General features: G+C 35.9%; 1 protein-coding gene across 2 annotated transcripts in view; it reads left to right on the top strand.

Annotated features, from left to right (window-relative positions):
- Positions 1-21,280, top strand: part of tapt1a (transmembrane anterior posterior transformation 1a) — a 64,760-nt gene extending 43,480 nt beyond the window's left edge. For both annotated transcript variants that reach the window (XM_088080806.1, XM_088080805.1), the window contains one exon: positions 17,462-21,280. In XM_088080806.1, the coding sequence (XP_087936932.1) occupies positions 17,462-17,754 (293 nt within the window). In that variant the 3' untranslated portion in view covers positions 17,755-21,280. The remainder of the gene's footprint in view (positions 1-17,461) is intronic.
- Positions 21,281-23,006: the final 1,726 nt, after the last annotated feature.

Below are 23,006 nucleotides of genomic sequence, written 5' to 3'. Positions count from 1 at the left end.
AAAACAGCTGGAAACCACGTAAAACAGCATGCTAATACGCGTCATGGCAAAGAATTTTGCAAAACGGCCAAAAACACCATAATTTAGCATGTTGAAAAATCCTCTAAAAAAAAAAGCCATACTATAGCCTTGGTAAAAATGTCAAAATGTGACCTCTCAAAAATGTCTGAAAACAGCTGGAAACCACGTAAAACAGCATGCTAATACATCATGGCAAAGAATTTTGCAAAACGGCCAAAAACACCAAAATTAAGCATGTTGAAAAATCCTCTAAAAAAAAAAGCCATACTATAGCCTTGGTAAAAATGTCAAAATGTGACCTCTCCAAAAAATGTCTGAAAACAGCTGGAAACCACGTAAAACAGCATGCTAATACGCGTCATGGCAAAGAATTTTGCAAAAACGGCCAAAAACACCATAATTTAGCATGTTGAAAAATCCTCTAAAAAAAAAAAGCCATACTATAGCCTTGGTAAAAATGTCAAAATGTGACCTCTCCAAAAAATGTCTGAAAACAGCTGGAAACCACGTAAAACAGCATGCTAATACACATCATGGCAAAGAATTTTGCAAAAACGGCCAAAAACACCATAACTTAGCATGTTGAAAAATCCTCTAAAAAAAAAAGACATACTATAGCCTTGGAAAAAATGTCAAAATGTGACCTCTCCAAAAATGTCTGAAAACAGCTGGAAACCACGTAAAACAGCATGCTAATACACATCATGGCAAAGAATTTTGCAAAACGGCCAAAAAACACCATAATTTAGCATGTTGAAAAATCCTCTAAAAAAAAAGCCATACTATAGCCTTGGTAAAATGTCAAAATGTGACCTCTTCAAAAATGTCTGAAAACAGCTGGAAACCACGTAAAACAGCATGCTAATACGCGTCATGGCAAAGAATTTTGCAAAAGCGGCCAAAAACACCATAACTTAGCATGTTGAAAAATCCTCTAAAAAAAAAAGCCATACTATAGCCTTGGTAAAATGTCAAAATATGACCTCTCAAAAAATGTCTGAAAACAGCTGGAAACCACGTAAAACAGCATGCTAATACGTCATGGCAAAGAATTTTGCAAAAAGCGGCCAAAAACACCATAATTAGGCATGTTGAAAAAACCTCTAAAAAAAAAAGCCATACTATAGCCTTGGTAAAAATGTCAAAATGTGACCTATCCAAAAAATGTCTGAAAACAGCTGAAAAGCACGTAAAACAGCATGCTAATACGCGTCATGGCAAAGAATTGTGCAAAAACGGCCAAAAACACCATAATTTAGCATGTTGAAAAGTCCTCTAAAAAAAAGCCATACTATAGCCTTGGTAAAAATGTCAAAATGTGACCTCTCAAAAATGTCTGAAAACAGCTGGAAACCACGTAAAACAGCATGCTAATACGCATCATGGCAAAGAATTTTGCAAAACGGCCAAAAACACCATAATTTAGCATGTTGAAAAATCCTCTAAAAAAAAAAAGCCATACTATAGCCTTGGTAAAAATGTCAAAATGTGACCTCTCAAAAATGTCTGAAAACAGCTGGAAACCACGTAAAACAGCATGCTAATACGCGTCATGGCAAAGAATTTTGCAAAACGGCCAAAAACACCATAATTTAGCATGTTGAAAAATCCTCTAAAAAAAAGCCATACTATAGCCTTGGTAAAAATGTCAAAATGTGACCTCTCAAAAATGTCTGAAAACAGCTGGAAACCACGTAAAACAGCATGCTAATACGCATCATGGCAAAGAATTTTGCAAAAACGGCCAAATAAACCATAACTTAGCATGTTGAAAAATCCTCTAAAAAAAAAAAGCCATACTATAGCCTTGGTAAAAATGTCAAAATATGACCTCTCCAAAAAATGTCTGAAAACAGCTGGAAACCACGTAAAACAGCATGCTAATACGCGTCATGGCAAAGAATTTTGCAAAAACGGCCAAAAACACCATAATTTAGCATGTTGAAAAATCCTCTAAAAAAAAAAAGCCATACTATAGCCTTGGTAAAAATGTCAAAATGTGACCTCTCCAAAAAATGTCTGAAAACAGCTGAAAAACACGAAAAACAGCATGCTAAAACACATCATGGCAAAGAATTTTGCAAAACGGCCAAAAACACCATAATTTAGCATGTTGAAAAATCCTCTAAAAAAAAAGCCATACTATAGCCTTGGTAAAAATGTCAAAATGTGACCTCTCTAAAAAATGTCTGAAAACAGCTGGAAACCACGTAAAACAGCATGCTAATACGCATCATGGCAAAGAATTTTGCAAAACGGCCAAAAACACCATAATTTAGCATGTTGAAAATCCTCTAAAAAAAAAGCCATACTATAGCCTTGGTAAAAATGTCAAAATGTGACCTCTCCAAAAAATGTCTGAAAACAGCTGGAAACCACGTAAAACAGCATGCTAATACACATCATGGCAAAGAATTTTGCAAAAACGGCCAAAAACACCATAACTTAGCATGTTGAAAAATCCTCAAAAAAAAAAAAAGCCATACTATAGCCTTGGTAAAAATGTCAAAATGTGACCTCTTCAAAAAATGTCTGAAAACAGCTGGAAACCACGTAAAACAGCATGCTAATACGCGTCATGGCAAAGAATTTTGCAAAAACGGCCAAAAACACCATAATTTAGCATGTTGAAAAATCCTCTAAAAAAAAAAAGCCATACTATAGCCTTGGTAAAAATGTAAAAATATGACCACACAAAAAAATGTCTGAAAACAGCTGGAAACCACGTAAAACAGCATGCTAATACGCGTCATGGCAAAGAATTTTGCAAAACGGCCAAAAACACCATAATTTAGCATGTAGAAAAATCCTCTTACAAAAAAAAAGCCATACTATAGCCTTGGTAAAAATGTCAAAATGTGACCTCTCCAAAAAATGTCTGAAAACAGCTGGAAACCACGTAAAACAGCATGCTAATACGCATCATGGCAAAGAATTTTGCAAAAAGGGCCAAAAACACCATAATTTAGCATGTTGAAAAATCCTCTAAAAAAAAGCCATACTATAGCCTTGGTAAAAATGTCAAAATGTGACCTCTCAAAAATGTCTGAAAACAGCTGGAAACCACGTAAAACAGCATGCTAATACGCATCATGGCAAAGAATTTTGCAAAAACGGCCAAAAACACCATAATTTAGCATGTTGAAAAATCCTCTAAAAAAAAAAAGCCATACTATAGCCTTGGTAAAAATGTCAAAATGTGACCTCTCCAAAAAATGTCTGAAAACAGCTGGAAACCACGTAAAACAGCATGCTAATACGCGTCATGGCAAAGAATTTTGCAAAAACGGCCAAAAACACCATAATTTAGCATGTTGAAAAATCCTCTAAAAAAAAAAAAGCCATACTATAGCCTTGGTAAAAATTTCAAAATGTGACCTCTCCAAAAAATGTCTGAAAACAGCTGGAAACCACGTAAAACAGCATGCTAATACGCGTCATGGCAAAGAATTTTGCAAAAGCAGACCAAAAACACCATAATTTAGCATTTTGAAAAATCCTCTAAAAAAAAAAAAAGCCATACTATAGCCTTGGTAAAAATGTCAAAATGTGACCTCTCCAAAAAATGTCTGAAAACAGCTGGAAACCACGTAAAACAGCATGCTAATACACATCATGGCAAAGAATTTTGCAAAAACGGCCAAAAACACCATAATTTAGCATGTTGAAAAATCCAACAAAAAAGCCATACTATAGCCTTGGTAAAAATGTCAAAATGTGACCTCTCCAAAAAATGTCTGAAAACAGCTGGAAACCACGTAAAACAGCATGCTAATACGCATCATGGCAAAGAATTTTGCAAAAACGGCCAAAAACACCATAATTTAGCATGTTGAAAAATCCTCTAAAAAAAAAAGCCATACTATAGCCTTGGTAAAAATGTCAAAATGTGACCTCTCCAAAAAATGTCTGAAAACAGCTGGAAACCACGTAAAACAGCATGCTAATACGCATCATGGCAAAGAATTTTGCAAAAACGGCCAAAAACACCATAATTTAGCATGTTGAAAAATCCACTAAAAAAGTAATACTATAGCCTAGGTAAAAATGACAAAAAGTGACCTCTCAAAAATGTCTGAAAACAGCTGGAAACCACGTAAAACAGCATGCTAATACAGCGTCATGGCAAAGAATTTTGCAAAAACGGCCAAAAACACCATAATTTAGCATGTTGAAAAATCCTCTAAAAAAAAAGCCATACTATAGCCTTGGTAAAAATGTCAAAATGTGACCTCTCCAAAAAATGTCTGAAAACAGCTGGAAACCACGTAAAACAGCATGCTAATACGCGTCATGGCAAAGAATTTTGCAAAAACGGCCAAAAAACACCATAATTTAGCATGTTGAAAAATCCTCTAAAAAAAAAAGCCATACTATAGCCTTGGTAAAAATGTCAAAATGTGACCTCTCCAAAAAATGTCTGAAAACAGCTGGAAACCACATAAAACAGCATGCTAATACACATCATGGCAAAGAATTTTGCAAAACGGCCAAAAACACCATAATTTAGCATGTTGAAAAAACCTCAAAAAAAAAAGCCATACTATAGCCTTGGTAAAAATGTCAAAATATGACCTCTCCAAAAAATGTCTGAAAACAGCTGGAAACCACGTAAAACAGCATGCTAATACGCGTCATGGCAAAGAATTTTGCAAAAACGGCCAAAAACACCATAATTTAGCATGTTGAAAAATCCTCTAAAAAAAAAAGCCATACTATAGCCTTGGTAAAAATGTCAAAATGTGACCTCTCCAAAAAATGTCTGAAAACAGCTGGAAACCACGTAAAACAGCATGCTAATACGCGTCATGGCAAAGAATTTTGCAAAAACGGCCAAAAACACCATAATTTAGCATGTTGAAAAATCCTCTAAAAAAAAAAAGCCATACTATAGCCTTGGTAAAAATGTCAAAATGTGACCTCTTCAAAAAATGTCTGAAAACAGCTGGAAACCACGTAAAACAGCATGCTAATACAGCGTCATGGCAAAGAATTTTGCAAAACGGCCAAAAAAACCGTAAATTAACATGTTGAAAAAACCTCTAAAAAAAAAAGCCATACTATAGCCTTGGTAAAAATGTCAAAATGTGACCTCTTCAAAAAATGTCTGAAAACAGCTGGAAAACACGTAAAACAGCATGCTAATACGGCGTCATGGCAAAGAATTTTGCAAAACGGCCAAAAACACCATAATTTAGCATGTTGAAAAATCCTCTAAAAAAAAAAAAGCCATACTATAACCTTGGTAAAAATGACAAAATGTGACCTCCCCAAAAAAATGTCTGAAAACAGCTGGAAAGAACGTAAAACAGCATGCTAATATGCGTCATGGCAAAGAATTTGGCAAAAAGAGCAAAAAACACCATAATTTAGCATGTTGAAAAATCCTCTAAAAAAAAAAGCCATACTATAGCCTTGGTAAAAATGTCAAAATGTGACCTCTCCAAAAAATGTCTGAAAACAGCTGGAAACCACGTAAAACAGCATGCTAATACGCGTCATGGCAAAGAATTTTGCAAAAACGGCCAAAAACACCATAATTTAGCATGTTGAAAAATCCTCTAAAAAAAAAAAAGCCAAACTAAAGCCTTGGAAAAAATATCAAAATGTAACCTCTCCAAAAAATGTCTGAAAACAGCAGAAAACCACGTAAAAAAGCATGCTAATACACGTCATGGCAAAAGAATTTTGCAAAACAGCCAAAAACAACAAAATTTTGCATGGTGAAAAAACCCCTAAAAAAAAAAAAGCCATACTATAGCCTTGGTAAAATGTCAAAATATGACCTCTCAAAAATGTCTGAAAACAGCTGGAAACCACGTAAAACAGCATGCTAATACGCGTCATGGCAAAGAATTTTGCAAAAACGGCCAAAAACACCATAATTTAGCATGTTGAAAAATCCTCTAAAAAAAAGACATACTATCACATTGATAAAAATGACAAAATGTGAACTCTCCAAAAATGTCTGAAAACAGCTGGAAACCACGTAAAACAGCATGCAAATACACATCATGGCAAAGAATTTTGCAAAAAGGGCCAAAAACACCATAATTTAGCATGTTGAAAAATCCTCTAAAAAAAAAGCCATACTATAGCCTTGGTAAAAATGTCAAAATGTGACCTCTCCAAAAAATGTCTGAAAACAGCTGGAAACCACGTAAAACAGCATGCTAATACACATCATGGCAAAGAATTTTGCAAAAACGGCCAAAAACACCATAATTTAGCATGTTGAAAAATCCTCTAAAAAAAAAAAGCCATACTATAGCCTTGGTAAAAATGTCAAAATGTGACCTCTCAAAAATGTCTGAAAACAGCTGGAAACCACGTAAAACAGCATGCTAATACAGCATCATGGCAAAGAATTTTGCAAAACGGCCAAAAACACCATAATTTAGCATGTTGAAAAATCCTCTAAAAAAAAAGCCATACTATAGCCTTGGTAAAAATGTCAAAATGTGACCTCTCCAAAAAATGTCTGAAAACAGCTGGAAACCACGTAAAACAGCATGCTAATACGCGTCATGGCAAAGAATTTTGCAAAAACGGCCAAAAACACCATAATTTAGCATGTTGAAAAATCCTCTAAAAAAAAAAAGCCAAACTATACCCTTGATAAAATGTCAAAATGTGACCTCTCCAAAAATGTCTGAAAACAGCTGGAAACCACGTAAAACAGCATGCTAATACACATCATGGCAAAGAATTTTGCAAAAACGGCCAAAAACACCATAATTTAGCATGTTGAAAAATCCTCTAAAAAAAAAGCCATACTATAGCCTTGGTAAAAATGTCAAAATGTGACCTCTCCAAAAAATGTCTGAAAACAGCTGGAAACCACGTAAAACAGCATGCTAATACACATCATGGCAAAGAATTTTGCAAAAACGGCCAAAAACACCATAATTTAGCATGTTGAAAATCCTCTAAAAAAAAAGCCATACTATAGCCTTGGTAAAAATGTCAAAATGTGACCTCTCCAAAAAATGTCTGAAAAAAGCTGGAAACCAAGTAAAACAACATGCTAATACACATCATGGCAAAGAATTTTGCAAAAACGGCCAAAAACACCATAATTTAGCATGTTGAAAAATCCTCTAAAAAAAAAGCCATACTATAGCCTTGGTAAAAATGTCAAAATGTGACCTCTCCAAAAATGTCTGAAAACAGCTGGAAACCACGTAAAACAGCATGCTAATACACATCATGGCAAAGAATTTTGCAAAAACAGCCAAAAACACCATAATTTAGCATGTTGAAAAATCCTCTAAAAAAAAAAAAGCCATACTATAGCCTTGGTAAAAATGTCAAAATGTGACCTCTCCAAAAAATGTCTGAAAACAGCTGGAAACCACGTAAAACAGCATGCTAATACAGCGTCATGGCAAAGAATTTTGCAAAACGGCCAAAAACACCATAATTTAGCATGTTGAAAAGTCCTCTAAAAAAAAAAGCCATACTATAGCCTTGGTAAAAATGTCAAAATGTGACCTCTTCAAAAAATGTCTGAAAACAGCTGGAAACCACGTAAAACAGCATGCTAATACACGTCATGGAAAAGAATTTTGCAAAAGGGGCCAAAAACACCATAATTTAAAATGTTGAAAAATCCTCTAAAAAAAAAAAAGCCATACTATAGCCTTGGTAAAATGTCAAAATGTGACCTCTCAAAAATGTCTGAAAACAGCTGGAAACCACGTAAAACAGCATGCTAATACGCGTCATGGCAAAGAATTTTGCAAAAACGGCCAAAAACACCATAATTTAGCATGTTGAAAAATCCTCTAAAAAAAAAAGCCATACTATAGCCTTGGTAAAAATGTCAAATGTGACCTCTCAAAAATGTCTGAAAACAGCTGGAAACCACGTAAAACAGCATGCTAATACGCGTCATGGCAAAGAATTTTGCAAAAACGGCCAAAAACACCATAATTTAGCATGTTGAAAAATCCTCTAAAAAAAAAAAAGCCATACTATAGCCTTGGTAAAAATGTCAAAATATCACCTCTCCAAAAAATGTCTGAAAACAGCTGGAAACCACGTAAAACAGCATGCTAATACGCGTCATGGCAAAGAATTTTGCAAAAACGGCCAAAAACACCATAATTTAGCATGTTGAAAAATCCTCTAAAAAAAAAAGCCATACTATAGCCTTGGTAAAAATGTCAAAATGTGACCTCTTCAAAAATGTCTGAAAACAGCTGGAAACCACGTAAAACAGCATGCTAATACTGGCGTCATGGCAAAGAATTTTGCAAAAACGGCCAAAAACACCATAATTTAGCATGTTGAAAAATCCTCTAAAAAAAAAAAAGCCATACTATAGCCTTGGTAAAAATGTCAAAATGTGACCTCTCCAAAAAATGTCTGAAAACAGCTGGAAACCACGTAAAACAGCATGCTAATACACGTCATGGCAAAGAATTTTGCAAAACGGCCAAAAACACCATAATTTAGCATGTTGAAAAATCCTCTAAAAAAAAGCCATACTATAGCCTTGGTAAAAATGTCAAAATGTGACCTCTCAAAAATGTCTGAAAACAGCTGGAAACCACGTAAAACAGCATGCTAATACACGTCATGGCAAAAGAATTTTTCAAAAAGGGCCAAAAACACCATAATTTAGCATGTTGAAAAATCCCTTAAAAAAAAAAGCCATACTATAGCCTTGGTAAAAATGTCAAAATGTGACCTCTTCAAAAAATGTCTGAAAACAGCTGGAAACCACGTAAAACAGCATGCTAATACACGTCATGGCAAAGAATTTTGCAAAAACGGCCAAAAACACCATAATTTAGCATGTTGAAAAATCCACCAAAAAGTCATACTATAGCCTTGGTAAAAATGTCAAAATGTGACCTCTCCAAAAAATGTCTGAAAACAGCTGGAAACCACGTAAAACAGCATGCTAATACACATCATGGCAAAGAATTTTGCAAAAAGGGCCAAAAACACCATAATTTAGCATGTTGAAAAATCCTCTAAAAAAAAAAAAGCCATACTATAGCCTTGGTAAAAATGTCAAAATGTGACCTCTCAAAAAATGTCTGAAAACAGCTGGAAACCACGTAAAACAGCATGCTAATACACATCATGGCAAAAGAATTTTGCAAAACGGCCAAAAACACCATAATTTAGCATGTTGAAAAATCCACCAAAAAAAGTCATACTATAGCCTTGGTAAAAATGTCAAAATGTGACCTCTTCAAAAATGTCTGAAAACAGCTGGAAACCACGTAAAACAGCATGCTAATACAGCGTCATGGCAAAGAATTTTGCAAAACGGCCAAAAACACCATAATTTAGCATGTTGAAAAATCCTCTAAAAAAAAAAGCCATACTATAGCCTTGGTAAAAATGTCAAAATATGACCTCTTCAAAAATGTCTGAAAACAGCTGGAAACCACGATAAAACAGCATGCTAATACGCGTCATGGCAAAGAATTTTCAAAAACGGCAAAAAACACCATAATTTAGCATGTTGAAAAATCCTCTAAAAAAAAAAAGCCATACTATAGCCTTGGTAAAAATGTCAAAATATGACCTCTCCAAAAAATGTCTGAAAACAGCTGGAAACCACGTAAAACAGCATGCTAATCTGGCGTCATGGCAAAGAATTTTGCAAAAACGGCCAAAAACACCATAATTTAGCATGTTGAAAAATCCTCTAAAAAAAAAAAGCCATACTATAGCCTTGGAAAAAATGAAAAAATGTAACCTCTTCAAAAATGTCTGAAAACAGCTGGAAACCACGTAAAACAGCATGCTAATACGGCGTCATGGCAAAGAATTTTGCAAAACGGCCAAAAACACCATAATTTAGCATGTTGAAAAATCCTCTAAAAAAAAAAGCCATACTATAGCCTTGGTAAAAATGTCAAAATATGACCTCTCCAAAAAATGTCTGAAAACAGCTGGAAACCACGTAAAACAGCATGCTAATACGCGTCATGGCAAAGAATTTTGCAAAAACGGCCAAAAACACCATAATTTAGCATGTTGAAAAATCCACTAAAAAAAAAAACATACTATAGCCTTGGTAAAAATGTCAAAATGTGACCTCTTCAAAAATGTCTGAAAACAGCTGGAAACCACGTAAAACAGCATGCTAATACAGCGTCATGGCAAAGAATTTTGCAAAAACGGCCAAAAACACCATAATTTAGCATGTTGAAAAATCCTCTAAAAAAAAAGCCATACTATAGCCTTGGTAAAAATGTCAAAATGTGACCTCTCCAAAAAATGTCTGAAAACAGCTGGAAACCACGTAAAACAGCATGCTAATACACATCATGGCAAAGAATTTTGCAAAAACGGCCAAAAACACCATAATTTAGCATGTTGAAAAATCCTCTAAAAAAAAAAAAGCCATACTATAGCCTTGGTAAAAATGTCAAAATGTGACCTCTTCAAAAAATGTCTGAAAACAGCTGGAAACCACGTAAAACAGCATGCTAATACGCGTCATGGCAAAGAATTTTGCAAAAACGGCCAAAAACACCATAATTTAGCATGTTGAAAAATCCTCTAAAAAAAAAAAGCCATACTATAGCCTTGGTAAAAATGTCAAAATATGACCTCTCCAAAAAATGTCTGAAAACAGCTGGAAACCACGTAAAACAGCATGCTAATATGCGTCATGGCAAAGAATTTTGCAAAAACGGCCAAAAACACCATAATTTAGCATGTTGAAAAATCCTCTAAAAAAAAAGCCATACTATAGCCTTGGTAAAAATGTCAAAATGTGACCTCTCCAAAAATGTCTGAAAACAGCTGGAAACCACGTAAAACAGCATGCTAATACACATCATGGCAAAGAATTTTGCAAAAACGGCCAAAAACACCATAATTTAGCATGTTGAAAAATCCACCAAAAAAGTCATACTATAGCCTTGGTAAAAATGTCAAAATGTGACCTCTCCAAAACATGTCTGAAAACAGCTGGAAACCACGTAAAACAGCATGCTAATACGCGTCATGGCATAAAATGATGCAAAAACAGACAAAAACAACAAAGGCAAGGCAAGTCAACTTTATTTGTATAGCACAATGAATATACAGGGCAATTCAAAGTCCATTACACAGTAATAAACCACAAAAACATTATGAAATATACAGATTCACAATGAAAGAGAAAGACATACGATTTACAGGGTCAAATCAATTACTTAGTGATGATCAATGAATTAGAAATATGCAGACACCATTCTAAAGCATGTTGAAAAATTCACCAAAAAAGTCATACTATAGCCTTGGTAAAAATGTCAAAATATGACCTCTCCAAAAAATGTCTGAAAACAGCTGGAAACCACGTAAAACAGCATGCTAATACGCGTCATGGCAAAGAATTTTGCAAAAACGGCCAAAAACACCATAATTTAGCATGTTGAAAAATCCTCTAAAAAAAAGCCATACTATAGCCTTGGTAAAAATGTCAAAATGTGACCTCTCCAAAAAATGTCTGAAAACAGCTGGAAACCACATAAAACAGCATGCTAATACACATCATGGCAAAGAATTTTGCAAAAAGGGCCAAAAACACCATAATTTAGCATGTTGAAAAATCCTCTAAAAAAAAAAAGCCATACTATAGCCTTGGTAAAAATGTCAAAATATGACCTCTCCAAAAAATGTCTGAAAACAGCTGGAAACCACGTAAAACAGCATGCTAATACGCGTCATGGCAAAGAATTTTGCAAAAACGGCCAAAAACACCATAATTTAGCATGTTGAAAAATCCTCTAAAAAAAAAACCATACTATAGCCTTGGTAAAAATGTCAAAATGTGACCTCTCCAAAAAATGTCTGAAAACAGCTGGAAACCACGTAAAACAGCATGCTAATACGCGTCATGGCAAAGAATTTTGCAAAAGGGCCAAAAACACCATAATTTAGCATGTTGAAAAATCCTCTAAAAAAAAAAAAGCCATACTATAGCCTTGGTAAAAATGTCAAAATATGACCTCTCCAAAAAATGTCTGAAAACAGCTGGAAACCACATAAAACAGCATGCTAATACACATCATGGCAAAGAATTTTGCAAAAACGGCCAAAAACACCATAATTTAGCATGTTGAAAAATCCTCTAAAAAAAAAAAAGCCATACTATAGCCTTGGTAAAAATGTCAAAATGTGACCTCTTCAAAAAATGTCTGAAAACAGCTGGAAACCACGTAAAACAGCATGCTAATACGCGTCATGGCAAAGAATTTTGCAAAAAGGGCCAAAAACACCATAATTTAGCATGTTGAAAAATCCTCTAAAAAAAAAGCAATACTATAGCCTTGGTAAAAATGTCAAAATATGACCTCTCCAGAAAATGTCTGAAAAAAGCAGGAAACCACATAAAACAGCATGCTAATACACATCATGGCAAAGAATTTTGCAAAACGGCCAAAAACACCATAATTTAGCATGTTGAAAAATCCTCTAAAAAAAGCCATACTATAGCCTTGGTAAAAATGTCAAAATGTGACCTCTTCAAAAAATGTCTGAAAACAGCTGGAAACCACGTAAAACAGCATGCTAATACGCGTCATGGCAAAGAATTTTGCAAAAAGGGCCAAAAACACCATAATTTAGCATGTTGAAAAATCCTCTAAAAAAAAGCCATACTATAGCCTTGGTAAAAATGTCAAAATATGACCTCTCCAAAAAATGTCTGAAAACAGCTGGAAACCACGTAAAACAGCATGCTAATACGCGTCATGGCAAAGAATTTTGCAAAAACGGCCAAAAACACCATAATTTAGCATGTTGAAAAATCCACCAAAAAAGTCATACTATAGCCTTGGTAAAAATGTCAAAATGTGACCTCTCCAAAAAATGTCTGAAAACAGCTGGAAACCACGTAAAACAGCATGCTAATACACATCATGGCAAAGAATTTTGCAAAAACGGCCAAAAACACCATAATTTAGCATGTTGAAAAATCCTCTAAAAAAAAAAGACATACTATAACCTTGAAAAAAATGTCAAAATATCACCTCTCCAAAAATGTCTGAAAACAGCTGGAAACCACGTAAAACAGCATGCTAATACAGCGTCATGGCAAAGAATTTTGCAAAAACGGCCAAAAACACCATAATTTAGCATGTTGAAAAATCCTCTAAAAAAAAAAAGCCATACTATAGCCTTGGTAAAAATGTCAAAATGTGACCTCTCCAAAAAATGTCTGAAAACAGCTGGAAACCACATAAAACAGCATGCTAATACACATCATGGCAAAGAATTTTGCAAAAAGGGCCAAAAACACCATAATTTAGCATGTTGAAAAATCCACCAAAAAAGTCATACTATAGCCTTGGTAAAAATGTCAAAATGTGACCTCTCCAAAAAATGTCTGAAAACAGCTGGAAACCACGTAAAACAGCATGCTAATACACATCATGGCAAAGAATTTTGCAAAAAGGGCCAAAAACACCATAATTTAGCATGTTGAAAAATCCTCTAAAAAAAAAGCCATACTATAGCCTTGGTAAAAATGTCAAAATGTGACCTCTCCAAAAAATGTCTGAAAACAGCTGGAAACCACATAAAACAGCATGCTAATACGCGTCATGGCAAAGAATTTTGCAAAAACGGCCAAAAACACCATAATTTAGCATGTTGAAAAATCCTCTAAAAAAAAGCCATACTATAGCCTTGGTAAAAATGTCAAAATGTGACCTCTTCAAAAAATGTCTGAAAACAGCTGGAAACCACGTAAAACAGCATGCTAATACACATCATGGCAAAGAATTTTGCAAAAAGGGCCAAAAACACCATAATTTAGCATGTTGAAAAATCCTCTAAAAAAAAAGCCATACTATAGCCTTGGTAAAAATGTCAAAATGTGACCTCTCCAAAAAATGTCTGAAAACAGCTGGAAACCACGTAAAACAGCATGCTAATACACATCATGGCAAAGAATTTTGCAAAAAGGGCCAAAAACACCATAATTTAGCATGTTGAAAAATCCTCTAAAGAAAAAACCATACTATAGCCTTGGTAAAAATGTCAAAATATGACCTCTCCAAAAAATGTCTGAAAACAGCTGGAAACCACGTAAAACAGCATGCTAATATGCGTCATAGCAAAGAATTATGCAAAAACGGCCAAAAACACCATAATTTAGCATGTTGAAAAATCCTCTAAAAAAAAGTCATACTATAGCCTTGGTAAAAATGTCAAAATGTGACCTCTCCAAAACATGTCTGAAAACAGCTGAAAAGAACGTAAAACAGCATGCTAATACACGTCATGGCAAAGAATTTTGCAAAAATGGCCAAAAACACCATAATTTAGCATGTTGAAAAATCCTCAAAAAAAAAAGCCATACTATAGCCTTGGTAAAAATGTCAAAATATGACCTCTCCAGAAAATGTCTGAAAACAGCTGAAAAGAACGTAAAACAGCATGCTAATACACATCATGGCAAAGAATTTTGCAAAAACGGCCAAAAACACCATAATTTAGCATGTTGAAAAATCCTCTAAAAAAAAAAGCCATACTATAGCCTTGGTAAAAATGTCAAAATGTGACCTCTCCAAAAAATGTCTGAAAACAGCTGAAAAGAACGTAAAACAGCATGCTAATACGCGTCATGGCAAAGAATTTTGCAAAAACGGCCAAAAACACCATAATTTAGCATGTTGAAAAATCCACCAAAAAAGTCATACTATAGCCTTGGTAAAAATGTCAAAATGTACCTTCTCAAAAAAATGTTTGAAAACACCTGGAAACCACGTAAAACAGCATGCTTATACACATCATGGCAAAGAATTTTGCAAAAGGGCCAAAAACACCATAATTTAGCATGTTGAAAAATCCTCTAAAAAAAAGCCATACTATAGCCTTGGTAAAAATGTCAAAATATGACCTCTCCAGAAAATGTCTGAAAACAGCTGAAAAGAACGTAAAACAGCATGCTAATACACATCATGGCAAAGAATTTTGCAAAAACGGCCAAAAACACCATAATTTAGCATGTTGAAAAATCCTCTAAAAAAAAAAAAGCCATACTATAGCCTTGGTAAAAATGTCAAAATGTGACCTCTCCAAAAAATGTCTGAAAACAGCTGGAAACCACGTAAAACAGCATGCTAATATGCGTCATGGCAAAGAATTTTGCAAAAATGGCCAAAAACACCATAATTTAGCATGTTGAAAAATCCTCTAAAGAAAAAGCCATACTATAGCCTTGGTAAAAATGTCAAAATATGACCTCTCCAAAAAATGTCTGAAAACAGCTGGAAACCACGTAAAACAGCATGCTAATACGCGTCATGGCAAAGAATTTTGCAAAAACGGCCAAAAACACCATAATTTAGCATGTTGAAAAATCCACCAAAAAAGTCATATTACAGCTTGTTGAAAAAATGACCAAAAAGTATTTATTTCTTGTTCACTTAAAAGGGACAATGCACCATTAAAAACACAAATGTTACGATTTGATGCGCTGTATCAGATTATAGTTTAGAGCTAATTGGTGTCTGCAGTCCTTCGGCAGGTCAGAACAAATATTCAGCACAATGACAAGACAAAGTTGTACAAAAGGAGAAAAAAAAGAAGACATTCAAGACAAATGATACATACAACACATGGGGCAAAGTAATATAAAAAGACAGACAGCACAACTTAAAACTACACAAAAAAACACATCACTTCCAAAACACAATAAAACCATTCAGAATTTTATAAGCCAGGCATGAATTTTGAGTTTAAGTTCGGCAAATTGTATTTCTCCAGTTTCCTACAATGATGATAGTACGGAGGCGTTTCATCCAAGGTTTTTAAGGCTTGTTTGTACATGGCCTCAAGGCGGTTTCACCAGCCTGTCCACAACATGTAATACAGTATGACATGTGCGAGGATCATGGCATGCAAAGTCACCTTAGCAGCACCCACAGAGAGTCCGTTTCTAATGTGTCACCAGGTTATACTTTATGGTTTTCACAATTTTCTTTGTATGTTTCTTAAAGTTTAATTTTGATCCAGAATCACACCAAGAAATTTAAAATCACTGCCTATGTAAATCCACCTCAATATAATGTTGTCATTAGGAGGTTTTACCACAGATTTAGGAAAAAACGTACCTTTTGTTTTACTGACATTCAGACACAGAAATGACTGATCAAGCCTTTGTGTATACAACTGTATCATCAGCATACATTTGCATTTCTATGTCATGACACTGTTTAAAATAACATGTTGAAAAAAGGACCAAAAATGTCATACTAGTACGCTGAAAAATGGCAATATATGACGTGTTCAAAAAAACACTGAAAACCTTATAAAAAAGCATGCTGTGACACGTCATGGCATAGAAAGACCGCCAAAAACACCATAATATAACATGTCAAAAAATCAAACGAAAATGCCAGTGGAATCTTCTGTGAATTTTTGCACATGCTAAATTATGACGTTTCTACAAGTTATAATATGTTGTTTTTAGGCATTTTTTGACACACTATAGTATGGCATTTTCAGCTGTATTTTTGGACAGGCTAATAATGACATTTTGGCCTTTTTTTTCCGACTTGTTTACTATGACTTATCTGTACAAGCTATAGTATATCAATTTCAGGCATTTTTGGACATGTCAAAATTTGGCATTTTTAGACATACTATACTGTGGCGTTCTGGTGATTTTTTTTGACATGCTAAATTATTACTTTTTGGCCCTTATTTCCACCTTGTATACAATGACGCATCTCTACGACTTATAATATGTCGTTGGTAGCTGTTTTTTTGGATCTTTTGGACCTGTCAAAATGTGACATTTTTTAACATGATAAATCATAACTTGTTTTGCCTTTATTTTGATACTTTATACTATGATGTGTCTCTACAAGCTATAAAATGTCGCTTTCACCAATTTTTTTGACATGTCAAAATGGGTCATTTTTTGACATACTAAACAGTGGTTTTCAGCAAATTTTTCGACGATTTTCTTTTTTTTTTTTCTTTCGAAAAATGACCCAAAATGTGAGAAAAACGTCAGTGTGATAATTTGTTAAAAATGACCCAGAACATCATAGCATAGTAAATCGTCCCAGTACAGTATGCCGTTAAAAAAAGACCCCAAAACGTCATAGTATATGTTGTCAGAAATGACCAAAATTGACCTCAAAACATCACAGTATAGTATGTCATCAAAAAATGACCGAAAGTGTGACAAAAACATCACAGTAAGTCGTCAAAGTGCCAAAATTGTCATTGTTCATTCTGTCGTTAATGAATTTTATATTATAGCCTTCCATTAAAAAGTAACGAAGAGTCGGACTACAGTGTGTCGTAATCCTGTTTCCCTGAGACGGAGGACGCACTCCTCTGCTAACATGCTGCTCGTGTTGAGTTCACCAACACGAACTCACTACTGAGCGACCTTAAATTCACGCAGACACACGCCGTTAATTTGTGATTAAATATAAATCGTGCCCGCTCTGCTTTACAGGTGAATCAAAGACGGAGCAGAATCCTGTCCCGCCGTGCAGCCCGCCGCCATCGTCTGTGACCACCCAGCCGACCCCCAGGACCGACTTGTTTCCTGTCCAGCCCACCCCCCCGCCTCCTGCTGCTCCAGCTAGCCGTCCCACAACGCCACCACCTGAACCCGAACAACCTGCAGCTGCACTCTCCAAAGAAGAGGAGGGTGAGGCGCAGGGAGCTGAACTCAAGCACAGGACTCCCAAAAAAGACTTGCTGGAGATCGACCGTTTCACCATCTGTGGTAACCGCATCGACTGACCGGCGGCAGCAGCTGATGTAGCGATTAACCACTCAGGAAAGACGGAGAGCAAAGGAGCCTGTGACCACGCTCTCCTGCCAACAGCAGCAGAAAGCTGAGTATTTATTAAAGTCGGTGGAAATACAGTAAGTTATTGACGACGCTGCTGCGCTTGAAGACTGAAGTCGAGAAGTTTACAAAGAAAACTTCAGCTGCAGGAGAGAGAAAGCGTGACTGCGGCAACTCAGTCTGAACTGTCCTGTTCGCACGCGCGCGCGTGTGTGTGTGCGTGTGTGCAACAGCATATGTGAGAGCACACAAGCACTTCCTGTCTGAGCAGCACTGGGACCAGAGAGAACGAAACTTCTCAGTTCGCTCAGCAGCCAGAAAACAAACGTTTAAACTCTCACATTAAAGGGAACGCCTGAATCATTCGCCATCGCCCCCGAGTGTTTGCTTTGTCACCTGATTAATTAAGGTTCTTTTTATAAACACCAGGTGCCATCCAACATTTCATCTAAATTTGCGAGAAAAACTAGTCTTCCTGAATACAGCAGAGCTTTTGTCACCTGAAACTAAAGTTAATTCAACAGTTTAGCAAAGAAATGTTGATCTGGAGTTGGCTACAGCGTGCAGAGACGTCTGAGGGCTCATTTATGCTCCGTGTCAGATACAGAGATGGACGTATACGCGGAAAAAAATAAGATCTGAATATGAAAACAGAAAATCTGCAACTTAAAAAAATAAGACCTCAATTTTTAAAGTATATATAAGTGAAAATTAAAAATAAATAATTTATTCAAAAGAATGTCAGAAATTAAACAAAATTATACCTAAATTGAAATTAACCTTTAAAAATAAGAGTTGGAAAAGGTGTCTACAACAATGCCTCAATTTGAACGTACATTATCACGACCTCCTCAATCATCCCTCCATTTGTTATTGTGTGAAACTTCGCACTATCGGCTGTATCTGCACCGTCATAAAGGACGGAGGTTTGAGGACACGGTTTCATAAGTAAAGGAGTATAAATGAGCCTGAAGACGTTCCTTCAATAACGGAATCAAAGCAAGTGTTTCTCAACCTAAATCCAGCACAGAGTTTCAGGACGAGCCGGGACAGCCGACACAAAACATATTTATAAATATTTATATTCAGACTTTCTCTGTGAATTACTGCATATTATGACCTTTTTAGGTCTCTGCAGCTCTAGACAAACCAAACCGACACAAAGAACTAGAAACTAGAAAGAACAACGAAAGCCGTCCAGTCGCCTCACGTCATCTGTTTCCTCCAAAAAGTTACACTTGAACACGCCGCAAAGTCTCGCTGGCAGGAGTCTACATTCACCGTTCAAAAAGCTAAACAACAAGACCGCCATGATGCTCGTTAGCCAGTCAGCTCATCAACAACACAACCCGATAATGAAAGAACAAAGCACATCTGTTGTGCGCCAATGAACAACATCACAAACCGCCAGGAAACATTTATGCTAAAGAGCAAGAATAAATGAATCTTACCTTATATAACAAGTTTGTTTTGACCTCACTCCATGTTGACTTTAGCTTTTTGTTGACTCACTTGTGTTTCTCTTCTCGTGTGCTGAGCTTAACTGCCAATGGGCTCCGCTGTCTCCGATTCAATCACGGCGACCAGGGCGATGGATGCTACGATGGACTGTCGGTTTGGTGTGTCAGGGCCTCTAAACAGAAAAAAAATATAGAAAAAGAAAAACTGGTTACAGACAGCAGCGGTGATGAGGGGTCACAGACACACTGGTTTCTTTATGGGGTCACGAGGCAAAGAGGTTTGGAAACGCAGCTCACGCGCCGATAATACTCGGCCGCTCACTCCATTAACTGAAGCGTGGACCTCAGCGGGAGGTACCGCAGCATCGCCCCACTTTTCAACATCATTAGACGGAGTTATGAATGTGACTTTTAATTAGAGCCTTAAGTGGAGCCTTTCGTTTACACGGCTAACAGATAAAGTCATCTGCAGCACGTGTGACGCCTTCAGCGTTTAAAGGACCTTTCATTAAAGGAAACAGTCAGCGCACGACATTAACAGAAGCTGCCGGTGAAATGACAGCGTGCTGACATTAAATCTGCTGCTTCGACCAGCTGCGACACAGCCGGACGTTTCAGTCCAACTAAAACTATAAAAAAATAAAGAAACTAGTTGGTTAATAAAATGCTGAAAAATTCTGAAGATTATCTTAATTTCTTCTTGCTTACATTTTTGAAATCGCTTTACATACAATATATCAAACAAATCGTCTAAAATCATCTTATTTTTAGAGAAGGGTCGAAAATCCTTCACTGATTCAGAAAAGTGGAGTTTAATTTGTCATTTCTTTCAGTCTCGAGAATGTTTGCACTGATGGACCGTATTGTCTTAAATACGACGGGTCACGTTTCTCATCCGACTCTCAAGTAATGTTCTGATGTTTACATCTTAGAAAATAGAAGCAATATTTCCACAATAAAATGCCTTTTTTTGCATGTGTGTTTTACCTTTTGTTGACTGAACTTGTAAAATTGTTTGCTATGATTGAAACTTTTCTTTTACTGCAATGAAAAAAAATAATAATTATATCAGCTTTTATTTGTCACCCATGTATGTAACTGAGTGCTAAATATTATTATTATTATTATTATTAATATTATATCAGAGTTTTGAAATTTAATGTCAGGCCATAAAGTTTCAAGCAGCCAAAAATCCAAATATTTAATTTGTGTCAAAGACTTAAATGAATATTGGTACGTCATGTAGCACTTTATACTTTGTGCCATCTTATACTTTGCAGAAAGTTAGTAGTTTTAGCAGAATTATAGAGACAAATACATAAACATGTACAATATTTCATTAAACTAAATGCTGGTAAATTTTAAAATAATTTAACTGAAATCATTTTTCTTTTAGTTATTTTTTTCTGCACACCTATCATCAGTTTTATTTTTTTTTAATCTTCTTTCCTGTTAAAAACACAATCCAGAATATAAAATAATTTATTTAAAGTGGATTTGGCACAAACTCATGATGTAAAGTGGAGTATCATATTTTACTTTAAGCAGAAATAAGATATATATATATATGATATAAACACATATCTGCGTTTATTTGATTCTGTTTTGGAGAGAAAAAAAGGTTGTTTATAATGTTCATTACCATTGTAATAAGGAAAATAGTTCTATTTTTGGAGCTGCCAGTTGTGATATGATCATATTTTATGCGCGTGAATTCGGACTCTCCTCAGTCCTTCATGTGGTTTTGTGAATTGTCTCGTCTCCGCTGGCCGCAGCTCAGTCTCGCTGTGGTCCGTCAGTGTCTCACTGGTCCCAGTCTGCACTGGAGATCAACCAGAACCTGACTGAACCACAGCTGGACGAGCCGGGCTCACTGGGCTGATGGAGACGAGACAAACGTGGTCCGATGGTCCAGTACACTGCCTGCTTTGTCTCATCAGTTTGGTTCTTTATTTAATTCCTACCTCGATATTGTATGAAAATTCCCCTTTTGGATTAATAAAAGTTTGTTTCTTAAGTGTGTTTTGTTTTAATTTAACGATGCAGTAGACTCATGAGAAAATATCTGCCTGTCCTCCTCGTTGCAGCATCGTCTCTTTATTTTGGATTTATTTGGAAACGGGTTTATTTTGAACCTCAGACTTTCTGGTTCAAGTCAGCTTCCTGATTTGGAGTCACGATGAGACAAACTTCCTACAGATCTGAAACTACGGCTAAAGTTTGACCTCACGAAAGTAACGGTACGTTAAAATCACTTCCCCTGCTGCAGTTTCTAGGATTTGCGTCAACATTCAGAGTTCTTGTTACTTCATTTTTACATCTGATGAAACTGGAAACTGGATCTGGAAACTAACTGCAGATTTGTTGAGTTCAGGCACACAAAAATATTTTTCAGTAGTTTGATATATAATCTGCACATGTGCAAAAAGTACATTTATTTCACGTCCAAAAATCTCATGTTTTTAAGCACCGTGTGGGCAATGATTTAAAGCTCAGAGTTTACAGTGAGGTGAAACTGTTTTATCAAACTACGCAAATGTCTTTATTTCCGGCTTTAGAAAAACAGAATTACGAGTCCAATCACCACAAACAATGTCGGCATTGTACGATTCTGCGAGCCACGCAAACGTTACATTTGCATAATGTCAAGCAGCGGATACACTGAAAACGTATGTTTCCACAGTTCTGTTGGTAACATAGTTAGTGTTACGCACAAAACAACTTGGACATTGAAAAGATCATGATTTGCTTGATATACCTCATCTGGAGATTTTAAGAACCCGGGCTCTAAAACGGATGCGCCTCGTTGTGAATCTTTGGTCTGAACTGGGCTTTAGGCGTCACGCACCATCACCTCCAGATAAACGCAGCTCGTATGTTATGTTGCTTTAGAAACGTTGATATGATAAGTATAAAAGTAGAAACAAATCTGTGGTTTGCAGAAACGAACATTTTTACCTGACGACTGGGCTGTAAATGCAGCTTTTGGCTATAAAAACAGGAGAGCTAAAAGGTTTTTTTAAATTTAAAACACTGCGAGTCTACACCGTCACCTGTCCTCAGGCCGAGGGCTCAGTATCTGTTGACGACTTAAGGTCAGGTAGAGTAAATCTGCAGCAGACATTCTTACAGGGCTAATCTCCTTATAACCGCTGAGGACAGAGACGAGCCTCAGATCTGTCACAGCAAACAGGAAGCTGTCTCAAGGCAGCAGTAGTAGTATTAGTAGTAGTACTTGGAGAGGGTCCAGTACGTCAGATAGACTTTGAGGATGATTTCGGCAGTAAATTGTGACACAGAGGGCGAACAGATCTCACTTCAAAAAGAAAATAAATTGACGCTGCAAAAAGGCGACGAAAGAAATGACAAGGATGAAGACAGATATCAGTGAGAGTAATTAGGAGGGAGAGGAAATGAATTAATCCCTACAAAAACGGATTACTTTTTAAGCAATATGAATATTTAAGCAGTATTTTTGTAAATAGGGAGTACCTTTGGGCCGGGAAGCAACACAGTCACCTCGCAGTGCATCTCATGATTTTGGCGGCACATTATAACTGAGAAAGTGGAGAAAAGTCACTTTTCTTGTGCTGCGTTCAGACGCCTTTCACAAGCTGTTTGACCTTTTGAGCAAATCAGTCTGATTTTTTTCAAAAACATGGGAAAAAAGCCAACTTGACAAGAAATGTCCCACAAATTCCAAGAAATTAGTAAAAAGAGAAAAAAACTACTTAAAAATTTGT

Source organism: Plectropomus leopardus, chromosome 8, assembly GCF_026936395.1.
Source record: "Plectropomus leopardus strain MGB_pleo_1.0 chromosome 8, ASM2693639v1, whole genome shotgun sequence".
NCBI lineage: Eukaryota > Metazoa > Chordata > Actinopteri > Perciformes > Serranidae > Plectropomus > Plectropomus leopardus.
The sequence above is the reverse complement of the archived record's forward strand: the minus strand, read 5'-3'. Positions and strand labels throughout refer to the sequence as shown.